At 50.9% G+C, this 15171-nt stretch overlaps 1 protein-coding gene across 1 annotated transcript in view; it reads left to right on the top strand.

Moving 5' to 3' along the window:
- Positions 1-15171, top strand: part of OTOG (otogelin) — a 91504-nt gene that overhangs the window by 18348 nt on the left and 57985 nt on the right. The window contains exons 16-23 of the mRNA XM_040495750.1: positions 1868-2000; positions 2866-3043; positions 5072-5196; positions 6443-6655; positions 8038-8230; positions 9771-9845; positions 10569-10612; positions 12056-12209. Coding sequence (XP_040351684.1) covers positions 1868-2000; positions 2866-3043; positions 5072-5196; positions 6443-6655; positions 8038-8230; positions 9771-9845; positions 10569-10612; positions 12056-12209 — 1115 coding nt within the window. The remainder of the gene's footprint in view (positions 1-1867; positions 2001-2865; positions 3044-5071; positions 5197-6442; positions 6656-8037; positions 8231-9770; positions 9846-10568; positions 10613-12055; positions 12210-15171) is intronic.

The following is a 15171-nucleotide window of genomic DNA, read 5'->3' as shown; positions in this document are numbered from 1 at the left end:
CTATCAAACCAGGCAGGACCAACCAAGTATTGTCCTATCTCTATTTCACAAGGAGAGAACTGAGGTTTAGGTAACTTAAATGAGGTCTTTAAGGTCTCAGCTTTCAGTGACATCAAGACTTGAGCCTGAGACTTTGACTAAAAGGTGCAGACTTTCTTCCTGCACCAATGACATGTCCAGAGGGGACCAGAGGATGAGTGGGTTTGACAAAGAAGGTGATGTTTTAGACACAATGGTTTTGAGCTGTTTCAGGGATTTTATGTCTCCTTGGGAAGGAGCTTGGAAGAAAGGTTGTAGCTTGTTGCATAATGCCTTCCTGAAAAGTTTCAAGTTCTAGTTCTTTCCTCATGTCGCTGTTTGATTATATCACTTTCAGGTTATACTTTCTTTGGCTGTCTTTGGACTTAGGATAAAGTCCTAAAATATTACAAAGCTCTGCCTAAGCTGGCCTCTGCCTACCTCTTGAAGAATTTACCTTAAACCACTTTTCTCAGTGGGCTCTGGCCCTCTGGTCTTCTTTGATGTACTTGGATGTACTTTTTTAATGTACTTTTATGTACTTCTTGTGTCAGGGAATTTTGTATAGCCTGTTCCCTATCCCTGGTATCCCCCTTCCTGCCTTCTCTCTTTGCCCAGCTACCTTCTCTGTACCCTTCAGATCTCAGCTCAACTGTCACATTTTCCTGTGCCTCAGTCTTCTGATCTGCAAAGTGAGGTTGTTAGTGGTACTTACTACATAAGACTGCTATGAGAACTAAGTGAGTAAATACATGTAAAAAAGATGAGAATAGTAACCTGAACATAGTAACTCTAAAGTTAGCTATTAGGGTCGCCTGGGTGGCTCAGTCAATTAAGCGTCCAACTTTGGCTCAGGTCATGATCTTGCGGTTCATGAGTTTGAGCCCCAGTTCAGGCTCTGTGCTGACAGCTTGGGGCCTGGAACCTGCTTTGGATTCTGTGTCTCCCTCTCTGTCTACCCCTCCGCCACTCAAGGTCTGTCTGTCTCTCTCTGTCTCAAAAGTAAATAAACATTAAAAAATTTCTTTAAATAAAATAAAGTTAGCGTTATTATAATAAATTATAGTATTACTAAGAGTTTTGTTATGATTTTTACATCATCATTATCTTTCCCTAAGGATGACCTTTCCTGCCTCTGCAGACTAAATCTTGTTCCTTCACTATATGCTTTCCTAGCACCCTACACCTCTTTGTAGCACTGATCTCAGCAGTAATTTAAAAACCAACTTTGTAATTACTTGTTTAGTGTCTGTGTCCCACACAAATATGTACTCTCCATGAGGCCCGGGACTATATCTGTCATGTTCATCACTGTATGGTTGTATGGATGTCTTCTTGTGGAAGGAGGTATGAATGGGCCCAACATGTACTACCCATTTCAGAGATGAGAACCTGAGGCCCAGATATTATTAGCTCATTTCCTGCCTGTCTATGAGTAGAGCTTGATACTCTGCAGGATGTGACACATGGAAAGAGCTATATAAACACCTGTAAAAGGATGAAATTAAAGTCCTGTATTGTAGTTGAGTGGGGAGGCCAGTGTTTCTGAGGCTAGACTCTGGGCCATCCGGGGGGGGTCTATCTCTGCTCTCTGTCATAGATAGCCTAAGACTTGACTGTCTTTTTATTTGCATTATCTCAGCTCTGCCAACCTTCTCCAATCTTAGCCTCTGCCTTCCCATTCCCAGATGCGAGCATTTGGTTAGAGGACTCCTAATGTCCTTTGGGGGTTCCATCTCAGCCTGTCTCTGACCTCAAACTGCACTAGAATACCCAATCTTGGGGCCTCTTTTGGGACCAGCAGGACAGACAGACTAACTCTGCCCTATTTGCCTTCCTCTTTCTCCAGAACCAGGACGGAGTCTGTGTCCAGTCAGTGTCAGTGATTCTGCATCAGGACCCTCGGAGGCAGGTGACCCTGACCCAAGCGGGGGATGTCCTTCTGTTTGACCAGTACAAGGTCACCCCACCCTACACGGATGGTATGGCTTTCATGGACAAGAAGTAACTGGGAGCTGGCTGCCCAGGCCTCTTCTTCCAAGCACTGTCTCTGGCCAAAGGCACTGCCACATGGGCAAGAGCTCACATTTTAGCATTGGGTGAATCGGGCCAGAGGGCACCTTGGTCCCAGGAACATGGACTCTGGACTTGTAAGATGGTCTTTGTCCCCATCCCAACATGACACTAGGCATCTCAGCAGTATGATGCCTTCTCCTAACGTAAGGATATGAATGAGGCTGTTCTCTATCCCTATTTTATTTTGTAATTACTTATTATCCTATCTGACTCCACAAGGGATCAGTGGTAGCTCATAGGAAGCACATCTAACAAAAATGAAAAAACTATTAAGAAATAAAATAGCACCAGAGAAAATGAATAAGAAAAAAAAAGTAGGGGTTCAAGATTGAGTGGGGATGCAGGGGGAGAGTGTAAAGAGGCCAAAGAAATGCATGCCACAAGAGGTGAAAACTTCACTACAATTGAATCTAAAATCATATTGTGAGCTTCCTGGTGGCCATTGTGAAAAAAATGGGTAGTTAACAGAATTCTCCTTTGCTACAGAAGGAAATATATCAGTTCCTTATGCAGGCAAGGCTTTAACTGGCACTTGGTGCTAAAAAAAAAAAAAAAAAAATTCTTAGGTTGCCGTGGTCAGTTGTCTCTGGGTTCTGTTTCATCACTGAACAGGATTTCCTCAAGGCTTCCCAAACTAACTCCTTAGCAGGGCTTCACTGGGTGTGAACACTGTGCTGGGTATCGAGGTCAGTGAGGACCATGCAGGTGGTGGCGGTGGGTGGGTGCATGTTGGCAGAACTTCCCACATCCCTTTTCTGGTTCTGTGCCCAGACGCCTTTGAGATCCGGAGGCTGTCCTCCATGTTCCTGCGGGTGAGGACCAACGTGGGCGTGCAGGTGCTCTACGACCGCCAAGGACTGCGGCTCTACCTGCAGGTGGACCAGCGATGGGTGGAAGACACCGTGGGCCTCTGTGGCACCTTCAACGGCAACACGCAGGACGACTTCCTGTACGTGCCCATGCCCGGAAGCAGAAGGAGAGGGTGGGGCCCCGGAAGGCCGGGTATCCGGAGGCACTGCCTGAAAACATCTTTCGCAAACTCCCTGGGTCTCTCACTGTGCCACGCATGCACCATTGATCATTTATTCTTCGGCATTTAAATTTAAGCGTATTTCTTTAAGGCTGTGGCCCACAGTCTTCTCTGTGCAAAAGACTCACCTGGAGAGCTTGTTAAAATGCTGATTCCTGGGTTCTACTTCTGGAGTACCTGATTTGGGTTGGGGCCCAAGAATTCTACTTTTAATTAGTAACCACTGCGATTCTAGTATAAGAGATCTGCAGATCATACCTTGAGATCTGTGGACCATACCTTGAGAAATACTGTTTTATAATGAGGTCTTAAAATTGGTGGACCTCAGGCTGCGTTTGATTTGGTTCATGGTTTTCCTTGTTTTAATTGACTGTGAGCACCTTTAGATGAGCATAAGCCCCCTGTGAACCAATGATTCCAAAACTCCTGCTTTCTATCCCAGGTCAGTCTAAGCCACATGTCTTTCCTGCTTGGTTCTTAAGGGTTGCACCGTGTGCGCCTCCCATGTTCAGGGGAAGGCTGTTTCCTAGGTTGACAGAAAGACTATCTGAGCATGGATACAGTTTAGAAACTTGGGAGGGGACAAGAGTCAGACTTTCCTGAAAGGAGAATAAGGGGTTGATCTTGAAGGCTAGAGGTTCTGGCCAATTTTTCAAGTGACATGCATTAGGTGATGCAGAAGTAAACAGGAGACACTATCTTCAGCCAGAAATGAGAACTCAGATTCATTCAGAAAAACAAGAATAAAAAGAAACTGAGCTTTACATTTTTTTTTTTAATGTTTATCTATTTTTGAGAGAGAGAGGGAGAGAAAGTAGGGGAGGGACAGAGAGAGAGGGAGACACTGAATCTGAAGCAGGCCCCAGGCTCCGAGCTGTCAGCCCAGAGTCCATTACAGGGCTCAAAGCCACGAACCATGAGACCATGACCGGAGCTGAAGTTGGATGCTTGACCAACTGAGCCAACCAGGTGCCCCCAAACTGAGACCTTTTAAATGCATGCACATTAAAAAGTGTAGCATTCTGCTGTCTTGCCTGGTGGGACTGATGTTAGGGCAGCTGGCCGGAGTGGTGGGGGACAGACGACCCTGATTTAGTGTGTGGGCTGCCTGCCACCTTCCTGAATGTGAACTCTGGGCAGAACAGTGGCTGGGTGTAACTTGGGTGCTCTCACTGCTCTGGAGCAGTAGTGCGGGCATGCTGAGTGTCACACAGAACCTGCCCCACCCCGTGCATGCTATGTTGTCTCCAGTCTACCATCTCCTCGAGTTTGGTGACTCTGGGAGACTGGTGATGACTAGGAGACACGTTTTTTCCCCCTTCCTTCCTTCCTTCCTTCCTTCCTTCCTTCCTTCCTTCCTTCCTTCCTTCCTTCCTTTATTACCTCTTGTGTGACTATTTCCTACCTAGAGAGAAAGGTGAGGGGTGCAAAGGAGCTTTTGGGAACTGCTTATGGAAAAGGGAGGAGGAAGTCTTAATCCAGTGAAGTTTGGCTCATGGTGTCCCTGTTTCTCTCTTTCTGACATGAAGAGCTGGGGGCGGGTGGTGAAGATAGGGTAATGTGTGGCCAGCCCCAAGCCAGTTTTGAGTCCCTTTGGAGCCTGTTAAATGTGATGTTATGTGATATGATGTGTGTGTGTGCCTGTGTGCGCGCGCACATCCATAACTGTATGTGTTTGAATGTGACTGTGTAGACCCTCTTGTCTGTTTACATGTTTGGCAGATACTTGTGCTCTGTGTGTGTATGTTGAGGGCATGTGCAAGTGGTGTATATAGGCCTATGTGTGTTACTCCTTTGGGTGGGTACATATGTGCCTCTGAGTGTGTGTGCTCATGCTTGGTCTCTGTGTGTATACAGGAGTAGATAGATACTTATCTGGGTGTATGCTGTATGTCCACCTGGGTCCACACGGCCAAGTGTGTGAATGCGGCTGTGCCATGACTGCAGGTCCCCAGTGGGTGTGCCTGAGAGCACCCCACAACTCTTTGGCAATTCATGGAAAACTCTGTCTGCCTGCTCCCCGCTGGTCTCTGGCTCCCCTCTGGACCCCTGTGATGTGCACCTGCAAGCAGGTGAGGTGAGGGGAGAGGGCGGGGGGGAGTGGGGTGAGGTGGGACTGGTTTGAGAGGGGTGAGATGGGAACTCTGGGCCTGAGGAGGCTGGTCAGGTTGGGCAGGAGTGATAAGAAAAGGTGGAGCTGCAGAGAGGGGACTGTGGTTCCCTTCTGGTAAGGGTCAGGCAGACAGAAACTTCATGCTCTATCACTGCCACGTAGACACACATTTGTACTGGCTCTCCCATCTCAAGGCAAAAGTCTAAGCCCTCACAGTGGCCCCACCAGGCCCTAGCCTCTCTGCCCTTCCCCCTGCACCCCCAACTCTGCTCCGGCCACACGGGCCTCCTTGCTGTTCTTTCTGCACAGCCAGCTCTGCTCTCTGCTCTGGGCCTTTACACCTGCCGTTCCTTCCACCTAGAATGCTCTTCCTCACTAAAGTCCCTCACCTCTTTCAACTTTTTGTTCAGACTTCAGCTTGCCACCGAGGCCTTCCTGACCACCTGCTTTAAAATTGCAATTGCCCCTCCCACCCCACCTTCGATCGCTAACCTCCTTCCCCGCTTTCTCACTCTCCGAGGTCTTTGCCTTCTGCTTTGCCGTATAAATTGTTTAGTGATGGTCTCCTTCAACCACACTGTAAGCTCCACGAGGGCAGGAATTTTGTCAGTTTTGTTCACTCCCATGTCTCCTCCCAGCATATGGATTCATGTCTCACACAAGATGGAATGTATTGCATGAATGCACTAAACACACATACACATGCTCACTCTCCTCTATTTTCTTAAAACAATTTTTTTAGCACTTATTCATTTTTGAGAGACAGAGACAGAGCACGAGTGGGGGAGGGGCAGAGAGAGGGGGAGACGCAGAATTCAAAGCAGGCTCCAGACTCTGAGCTGTCAGCACAAAGCCGGACGCAGGGCTCGAACCCATGAACTTTGAGATCACGCCCTGAGCCGAAGTCGGGCACTTAACTGACTGAGCCACTCAGGTGCCCCCACTCACTCTCCTTTAATCATTTACACCCATGCCCTCGGCCAGCCACTGACTCACACCTGGACTGACCAAACCGTACCCACCCACTCCCAACCAGCCATGCGCTCAGGTCCCTGCTCACATCCCTTCTGTGCACCCACACTCTCTCCCATCCACCTTCTCACGCCAACAGACCCCTGGACTGTGGGGAGGCAGGAAGAGGCTGGGGCCTGGAGCACCAGGCAAACCAGACCCCCACTCCCTGCCCCTGTCCCTCCCGTCTCCAGCTTCCTATGCGGTGCAGTCCTGCAGCGTGCTCACCGGGGAGCTGTTTGCGCCCTGCTCGGTGTACCTGAGCCCCGTGCCCTACTTTGAGCAGTGCCGCCAGGACGCCTGCCGCTGTGGGCAGCCTTGCCTGTGTGCCACGCTGGCCCACTATGCTCACCTGTGCCGGCGCCACGGGCTCCCTGTTGACTTCCGCGCCCACCTGCCAGCCTGTGGTGAGTGCCCCACACGTGTGCCTCTACGTGAGGGTCACTGGAAGAGCCTGGGCTCCAGACTCAAGGGTCCACCTGCCCCTCCCGCCCCTGCAGCCTAACACCCCCACCTCACAAACTGCTTCTCCCGTGTTCTCCATCCCCTTGGCCACCCAAACCTGACACGAGGGCATGTGGCACATGGCTGCTTCTCTGTTACCCTCGCCGCCAGTGCCAGTCCGTCTCCAAGTCCTGTCAGGCTTGTCGATTTGAGATGCAAATTCACCCACTTGTTGCCACCTCTGCTGCCACCACCCCGGTCAAAGCTTCCTAGTAAGCCTCCCCACGGCCTCCTCTCATTACAACCAGAGTGAGCCTTCTCAAGATCACTGGCTCCCATCGTCCTCAGTGCGCTCGTGGCTCGATGGGCGTGAGCTGGCCCCTGCTTCCCCCTCCAACACACACCTGGGCCACACTCTTCTCCACGTCTTAGTTGTCTCTGTGCCCCCAGCCCTAGTACAGGGCCCCACGCTCAGTAAGCTCTTAGCAAATGCTTGTTGAATAAATGGAAAAGACTCCATCCTGGGAGTCAGGAGACATGAGTTCTGTTCCAGTCCTGCGGGTAATTGCTGTGTGTCTGCGGCAAGTTCCTGCCCCTCTCTGAGTCAAAGTTCCTCCAGAGGTGATTGGATGGGACCAGTGGTGCATATTAGACTCTCCATAGGAGCTTTTGAAAAATGCACATATCTGGGCCACATTGAGTATCAATGAAAACAACATATCTGGCAACGGGGGCAGGCATCAGCATTTTTAAATGGAGACTTTGATGTGTAGCTGGGGTGAGAACTTGGCAATCTGGCTCTGGCAGGGAGCAGGAGACCCCAAGGGAGTGGGATGCTGGCCAGATGAGGAGAGGGAAGCTCTGAGTCTTTGGACTGAGGGCCCCGAGAGGCTGCTTAAGGGGGCACAATTGATCTTCACAGCTCATATGTGTTATAGGTGTGGAAGTGAGAAGGACGGAAGTTTGTGTAATACCCATCTGTGCATGTGTCTATGTGTGAGCGATGGCGGGAGGGGGTGTCAGGGAGTCGTGACCTCCACCCTCCCCCAATATCACTACCTAAGAAGAATGCCCTGCAGAGGAAAAGAAACACCAATGGCAAGGTCCAGGCTGAGCTTGGGGAGTGGGGCCCACCCCTGCCACACTGCCATTGTAGTGTAGCAGGAGGAAGTGGGACTCTGGAGTGAGACCTGGGTTCAAATCCCAAGTCTGGCCTTGACCTGCTGTGTAACCTTGAACAAATATCTTCTCTGGTTCTCAGTTCTCCTCATCAGGATGATGGCTCCACCTCACACAGTTGTGGGGATGAGGAAGACAAAACACACAGTTTTATTTCCCACTACAGCACTGTCCTGTGAGGCCACCAAGGAGTATAGCCCCTGTGTGGCCCTGTGTGGACAAACCTGCCAGGACCTGGCCAGCCCTGTGGCCTGTGGGGTTGGTGGTGGCAGCGACCTCAGCGGGGACGAGTGTGTGGAAGGCTGTGCCTGCCCACCGGACACCTATCTGGATACCCAGGCTGACCTCTGCGTCCCTAGGTGAGTGGGCCAGTGTGACCTCTTTCAGATGGGGAGGAGGCTGAAGGTCTCTAGGGCATCTGAGGCTGGGGAGCCTGACTGCACCTCTTATGTCCCTGCTTAATCCCCCATTCACAGGGCGGAGCATGATGCACCGCTGGGTGGTCCTGGGTGGGCTTCCTCCCCCGGACCCTGTTCTCGGGCCTCTTTCCTCAGCTACAGCTCTTCAGCCCTCTCTAGCCTGGCTTCCCCATAAAACAGAACAACACTCCCACAGAGACAGCCTCTCTCCCTTCATCTCCCCTCTCCTTCCACAAGTAGTTATTGGCCTCCTCATATGTTCTAGACATTTCTAAGCCCTGGAAGTTCAGCCAAATACAGAACAGAATCCTGCCCTCATTGAGCTCACATTCTCATGCCAAAACAGATGAATAAATAGACACTTAAAGGGTCTGGTAGTAATAAGCTATAAATAGGGAGGGATTACTGTTATGCACAGAAGGAAGGCCTTTCTGCTGAGGTGACATGTGGGCAAAGATGGGGGGAACTGAGGGAGGAATGCTCCAGGCCATGGGGACAGGGATGGCTCTGAGGCTGGCTGTGGCATGTCAGTGTGGCTGGAGGCGGAGTTCAGGGCTGGTGATCTCACAGGATCCCAGAGCTGATTGGCAAGGCACTTAGTCCCTTCCACAATGGGGAGAAATTCCCCTAAAATTCCACTGAGGGATAAGGGCTGGAGAGAGGCTCCTATAGGGGGTATATTGGAATCATTCAGTAGCCTTTTCAAACTACAGGATCCTCCCTTGAGATCCAGATGTGTGCCCTGCCCCCTCAACCCCTGACTTGTGGTTGAGTATTGCCAAAAAAGGGAACCTCTGAGGTTTACATGGGAGGAGGAATTGGAGACAGAGGAGGTGGCTGAGAAGCACAGGGGTTGGAGGAGTTCAGACATCGCTTCCAGCCCCCAACTGGTCTGCTCCAAGGCCTGCACTGGGGCTGTGGGAGGTTGTGAGGAGGAGGAAACACAGTCTTGGCCCTCAGCTGACCTACAAAGAGGAGCCAAAAGACAGACAGAATAAAGGACCCTGTGAGGAGGAATAGATGAGATGACATATTTGGAGGGCCTAGTCTGGTGTTCAAAATGTTTAACAAGCAGTATGGTGTAGGCCATGAGCAATCAGAACAGATGCTGGGTGGGAATGAGCAGTATGGAACATACGCCCTGTGTCCCTCCCTGACACAGCATGGGCCCAGGAAGCATGGCCCTGTTCTTACCACCTCTTTTTTCCCAGCCCAAAGGGAGGTTGGCTTTGGGTGGACAGAGACCAGTGAGGCTGTCCTTGTGCCTGCTCACTGGATGGCCCTGAAGCTGGGACCCAGCCCTGACCTCTGTCCCTGGTGCTAGGCTGACTTCCCCACTCCCTGGATATCTGTCACTTGTCACAGTAGATGCCATTGCTTTTTTCTGTGTCCTTATGGTCCTGGCTGCTGGGGGGTGGGGGTGGGGTCCCTGCCCCAGTTCCTGAGTTGGCTCACTTTTCTCTGTTCCTGGGTTTTGCAGGAACCAATGCTCCTGTCACTTTCAAGGAATGGACTATCCCCCTGGAGACAGTGACATCCCATCTCTGGGCCACTGGTGAGCTCCCTAGGTTGCAGATTTAGTGTCCTCTCTTTATTTTTTTTTTTAATTTTTTTTCAACGTTTTTATTTATTTTTGGGACAGAGAGAGACAGAGCATGAACGGGGGAGGGGCAGAGAGAGAGGGAGACACAGAATCGGAAACAGGCTCCAGGCTCCGAGCCATCAGCCCAGAGCCTGACGTGGGGCTTGAACTCACGGACCGCGAGATCGTGACCTGGCTGAAGTCGGACGCTTAACTGACTGCGCCACCCAGGCGCCCCTCTCTCTTTATTTTTTTAAAAAATTTTTAAAAATCTTTATTTATTCTTTGAGAGAGAGACAGAGTGTGAGCAGGGGAGGAGCTGAGGGGAGGGAGACACAGAATCTGAAGCAGGCTCCAGGCTCTGAGCTGTCAGCACAGAGCCCTACGCGGGACTTGAACTCATGAACCGTGAGATCATGACCTGAGCCGAAGTCAGACGCCTAACCGACTTAGCCACCCAGGCGCCCCTAGTGTCCTCTCTTTAAATGGAAGTTGCTGACTGAAGAAAATACAGCCTAGCAGACCTTTCCACGAAGCAGTGCCCACCCTCCACCTCTGCGCAGGGGACCAGGGACAGAGTGGGGATATCTGTCTGAACCCTGCAGGGGCCTGAGCACAGTGGCATGCAGTCTCTGGCTTTGCAGTGACTGAGTCAGCTAATCCCGGTATACACCCCACTCCTCCCTCTCTCTGCAGCCACTGCAAAGATGGAATCATGAGCTGTGACAGCAGACTCCCAGGTAAGATGGAAGGTGGGGGGTTCTTCTAGGGGCTCCTCCATTGTGGTGGGGCTATGGAGAGGCGAGTGGGGAGCTAGAGGATAGATCAGGACAGAGACAGCCCAGCCACATCTGAGTCCAGCCACACTGAGCCCACTGAGCCTGCTGTTTTCCTCACCGTCTTGGGAAAAGCTCCAGTTTGGAGGGTGGCATCCAGAAATCCCATCCCAACTTCAGCCCCATCCTGGCAGCTGTCCCTCCTGCTTCTCAAGAAGGAGAGGCTGAGACTATCTCTCCTAGGGGCAACTAGCTGGGGTGACTGGACAGTCCCTTGGCCTCCCCTGGGTCCTGGGTTTCCTTGTTCTGAGCTGTCATTTGTCTACTAAGGCTGATGCTGCCCAGTCCTGTGCTAGACTTGGGGGTCATAGAGATGGGGAGGACAGCCCGGGTCTCTGAGACTGTCCCAGGCAATAGAGAAGACGGTAGGGTGGCTTGGCACTGGATCAGCCTGTGAAGGATGTGGAGGTGGTGGAGCGGGGGACTGAAGCGGAAGGGAGGATGGGGATTGGCACAGAGGGGTCAGAGAATAATCACATGGCAGGTGGCAAAGAGCAGGGCCTCCAGAGTCCGGTAGCCCTGGATTCAAATCCTGCCCCATGCTTAAAAGCTGTGCCGCCCTGGGTAACTCACTTCGCTTCTCTGAGCCGTCACTTCCTCCTTTGTATGTAACCTGGATTTCTGTGTTCTCCCCATGTATGTATTCCTGAAAGCATTTTTTTGTTTTGTTTTGTTTTTGGTTGGTGTTGCTTCTGGCTTCAGATTTCTTCCTCTCCTCTTCCATGGCTATTCTCTTCTCTCTGCTCCATCCCAGGCTGAGCATGGAACTCAGCTCCCTTTTATTGATTTCCCTAAAAACGATCACTCACACAAGGTATAAGTGTGCACAGCTGACTTGACTGGAGGCTCAGAGAAAGAGAAGGGGTTTATGTCACAAAAGTGTAAGTAATGGGAAATTGACTTCCTTGTGGTTTAAAGTCCTCTGGCCACCCTGCCACACTGCATTGCTATCCTCTTTCTGGCTCTCCTCCTGGTCTCTTTGAGGCACTTCCTCTCACTTTATCATGCCTTTGAAAGCAGAAGTGACTTCTTTCCATGATATGGGAAATGGGGGATAACAACGCCTCATAGGGTGTTGCAGGATTCGGTAAGAAAATGCATGTAAAATGCCTGGAACAGTGCCCTGTGGAGAGCACATGGTACTCTGGGTACTGGTGGTGCATCTGGGAACCCAAGGGATGCCTCTGGAAGCATCAGAGCCCCCTGTCTCCCTGCCTCTTCCAGTAGTTGCGTCCCCCGGTCTCCCTGGTCACCCCTGCCACCCAGGAGCCCACCCCCCAGGCCTGGGTGTTCCAAGGCCCGATGAGCGTCCATGCTCCTCCCAGCAGCCACCCTCTTCTCCTCCAGCCACTGCCTGCCCGGTGGGCCAGGTCTTCGTGAACTGCAGTGACCTGCACACCGACCCCGAGCTGAGCAGAGAGAGGACATGTGAGCAGCAGCTGCTGAACCTGAGCGTGCCAGCTCATGGCCCCTGCCTCTCAGGCTGTGCCTGTCCCCAAGGGTGAGTATCCATGTTTCACGGTCCCCCACCCCTGAAGGCTGGCAGAACCGGGGACCCACGAGGCAGAGGGAGGGGCAAGGAGTTGCTCACACAGCCATGCCGGAGGCAGCAGCCCAGGGCTGGCCGGTGCTGATGTAATGACTGGCACTGAATCTGAGAAAGAACGGCGGTGTGGGGATCCAAGTGGAGTGGATTCTACCTGGCTCTTCTTCTTACCATCTGTGTGACCTTGGACAAGGAAGAGGCCCAACCTCTCTGAGGCTCAGCTTCTCATCTGTAACATGAGAGTAGTAATAACAATGCCTACCACCTCAACAAGTTGTCGTGAGGATTACATGAGGTACTGGAGTAGAAGCACTGAATGGGGTGTGTGACATGCTCCAGAGGTCCAGTGGGTTGAAGCCCAGGAGAGAAAAGCCATGTTTCACCTCTCAGCCCCTTTCCCTGTAAAGATCTGGCCAAAACCCTCAGGTAGAGGGCTGGTGCCCCCGTAATTCGGCAAAAAGAAGGGCCCCACCCAGTGGAAATAGTCTCCTGCCCAGGTGCCTCAGATGCCACATAAGCTGAATTCTGTGGGTGTGCCTCGTGGGTACTCGTAAGCTGAGGTGGCTGCAGGGGCCCCGACCTCCTGTTTGCCAGTTCTCACTCCTGAGAAGAAGGTGGGTGCCCAATCCCATGACTTGGCAACCTGGGGCTGTGTCCTTTAGCTGGTGCAGAGATCAGTGGTCAGCTGGGAGTTCTGGGCCAGGCCTGGCAGCCAAGGGAAGTGAGGGGGGGGTCAGGGTGGGAAGGGGAGGGAATAGTTAGTTAGAGCTTTACTGTGTTAACAGTAAAACAGTTAAAACACCTTGTGTTATCACCTCCTTTAATCTCAGAGCCTTCCTAGGAGAAAGGAAGGATCATTACTCTCATTTTGCTGATGAGGAAAACTGAGGCCAATAGCAGGGTAGAGGGAAGTGGTTGGCCCAGGGTGCCATGACTCAAACCTGACTCTGCTTACTCCAGATCCTGCCCTTTGGCCAGAGCATGCCAGGTCTGTGAGCCCTGGGGTCTGGTCCCCTACACAGAGGTCATAAATGTGGGTTAGGAGCTTCCCCTTCCCAAGCAAGGGCGTCCACAGGAGACTGATGTGAGGTCTCCAGAGCCTGCACAAGATCCTAGGCCCAACTGGTAGGGTGTAGACAATACTTGCTACCATGTAGGCTCCAGATGAGCTTGTGAGGAACGTCTGTTGTTGAAGGCCTCTTGCAGCACTGTCTTTATGTGCACAAGCCTGCCCCTCTGAGGACAGGGAGAGCCAGGGCCTCTTGAATCAGGAACTGAGAGTTGCTCACCGCCAAGCATGGTGGCCAGGTGGAACTGAGAGAGCTGGGCTCAGTTCTGCCCATCCTGTGACCTCTCTGGACATGTCCTCATCTGCACAATGAGGGCTGATGACTCTCTCCCAGAGGGGCTCAGGAATGAAGGATTCAGTGGGATCCCTCTTAATGACAGTTTGTGGTCTCAACTATATTCCTCAAACATTAGTGTGCACATGAATCATTAGGGGTCTGACCCCGATTCGAGAGGCCTGGGGTGCAGCCTGAAACTCTGCATTTCTAGCAAGCTCCCAGGAGATCCAGATGCTGCTGGTCTGGGGACCACAATTTGAAAAACAAGATTCTAAAGCACTATCCAACATTAGGGATTAGTTTCACTCAGATTGCAAAGCCAGAGTGGGGTTTTCTTTTCAGTCCCCACGTTCCAAAGGGTAGGATAGAATGTGAAGATTTATAATTGCTTGGGTGACCTATGACAAGTTATGTGGCCACCTAGGCATCAGTTTTCTTGTCTGCAAGGTCCTGCTGGTTGTTTGTTGGCTGAACAGGGCAGTACTCAAGCAGGGCAGTACCCAAATCCTCTTCCTCTGCTCCAGGCCATTTGAAGTTCAGTTCAGGTCTTGGAGCCATGCCAAGAACATCCACAGTCCAGAGGGCCCAGGCCAGTCACCTTAATGTTTGTCGCTAGCTATGTGACATCCAATAATTCACTTACTTATTCTGAGCCTGGGTTTGCTCATCTGTGAATTGAGGGTGGTAACACCACTTGAATGAGACAATGGCTGCAAGGAGCCAGGCACTGTGTAGTGAGTGCTCTACTAAGACTTGTTCCCTTCCCTTCTTAATATTGAATGCCATCACCTCTTGGGGTGTTTGCCACAGTGGCTCATAAGCTGTATGAAATGTCCTGTGAGGAGCTTACACATGTTCCACAGGGGCTTGTCCAAAGGAAGTTAGTAGAGGAAACCAATTTGACAATAAATTTCATATATTAAAAAAACACAAAAAAATAAAAGCATTTGCTATTAGTAAGGGCATATTATAAATCTCACAATCTGAGTATTTACTGGTTACTTCAAAGGATTTGAATGATCAAATCCATTATAGGGAATAATAGAATTAATAATTATTGTGCTTTTTACCTTCTATTTTGAAAATAAAATAATTTGTTAGTTTCGGTTAAAAAAAACAAACAAAGGAAATTATTAGAGTCTCAACTTGTAAAGAAAGGACAGGCATTTCCTACCATTCTGGAATGTTTTCTTGGGAGTTGAGATAAGGTTTCTAAAGATGCCCTAGTACCTTGGGATGCCTGGGATCCTCTGGGCCCCTGGGCCCCATACCTCCTTCTATGGCACTTCTAAGAATCTGGGTGTCATACATTGCTCCAAAGGGCCCTGAGCCACTGCAGGAGCCACAGGAGCTGTTTGTGCCACTCTAAATTTCTTTGCATCTGGGTGCTGAGCCAAGGGCCACTAAGTGGTGTAGTACAGTATATAAGTACAGACTGTGGAGTCAGGCTTGAATCTTGATTCTACCACTGAGACTCAAGTTAACTAATTTACCTAACTCAGGGTTAGGGGTTAGTGTTAGGGTTTAGGGTTAGGGTTAGGGTTAGGGTTAGGGTTAGGGTTAGGGTTAGG

The sequence above is a fragment of the Herpailurus yagouaroundi genome, unplaced genomic scaffold (genome assembly GCF_014898765.1).
Source record: "Herpailurus yagouaroundi ecotype Mexico unplaced genomic scaffold, PumYag 187, whole genome shotgun sequence".
NCBI lineage: Eukaryota > Metazoa > Chordata > Mammalia > Carnivora > Felidae > Herpailurus > Herpailurus yagouaroundi.
The sequence above is the reverse complement of the archived record's forward strand: the minus strand, read 5'-3'. Positions and strand labels throughout refer to the sequence as shown.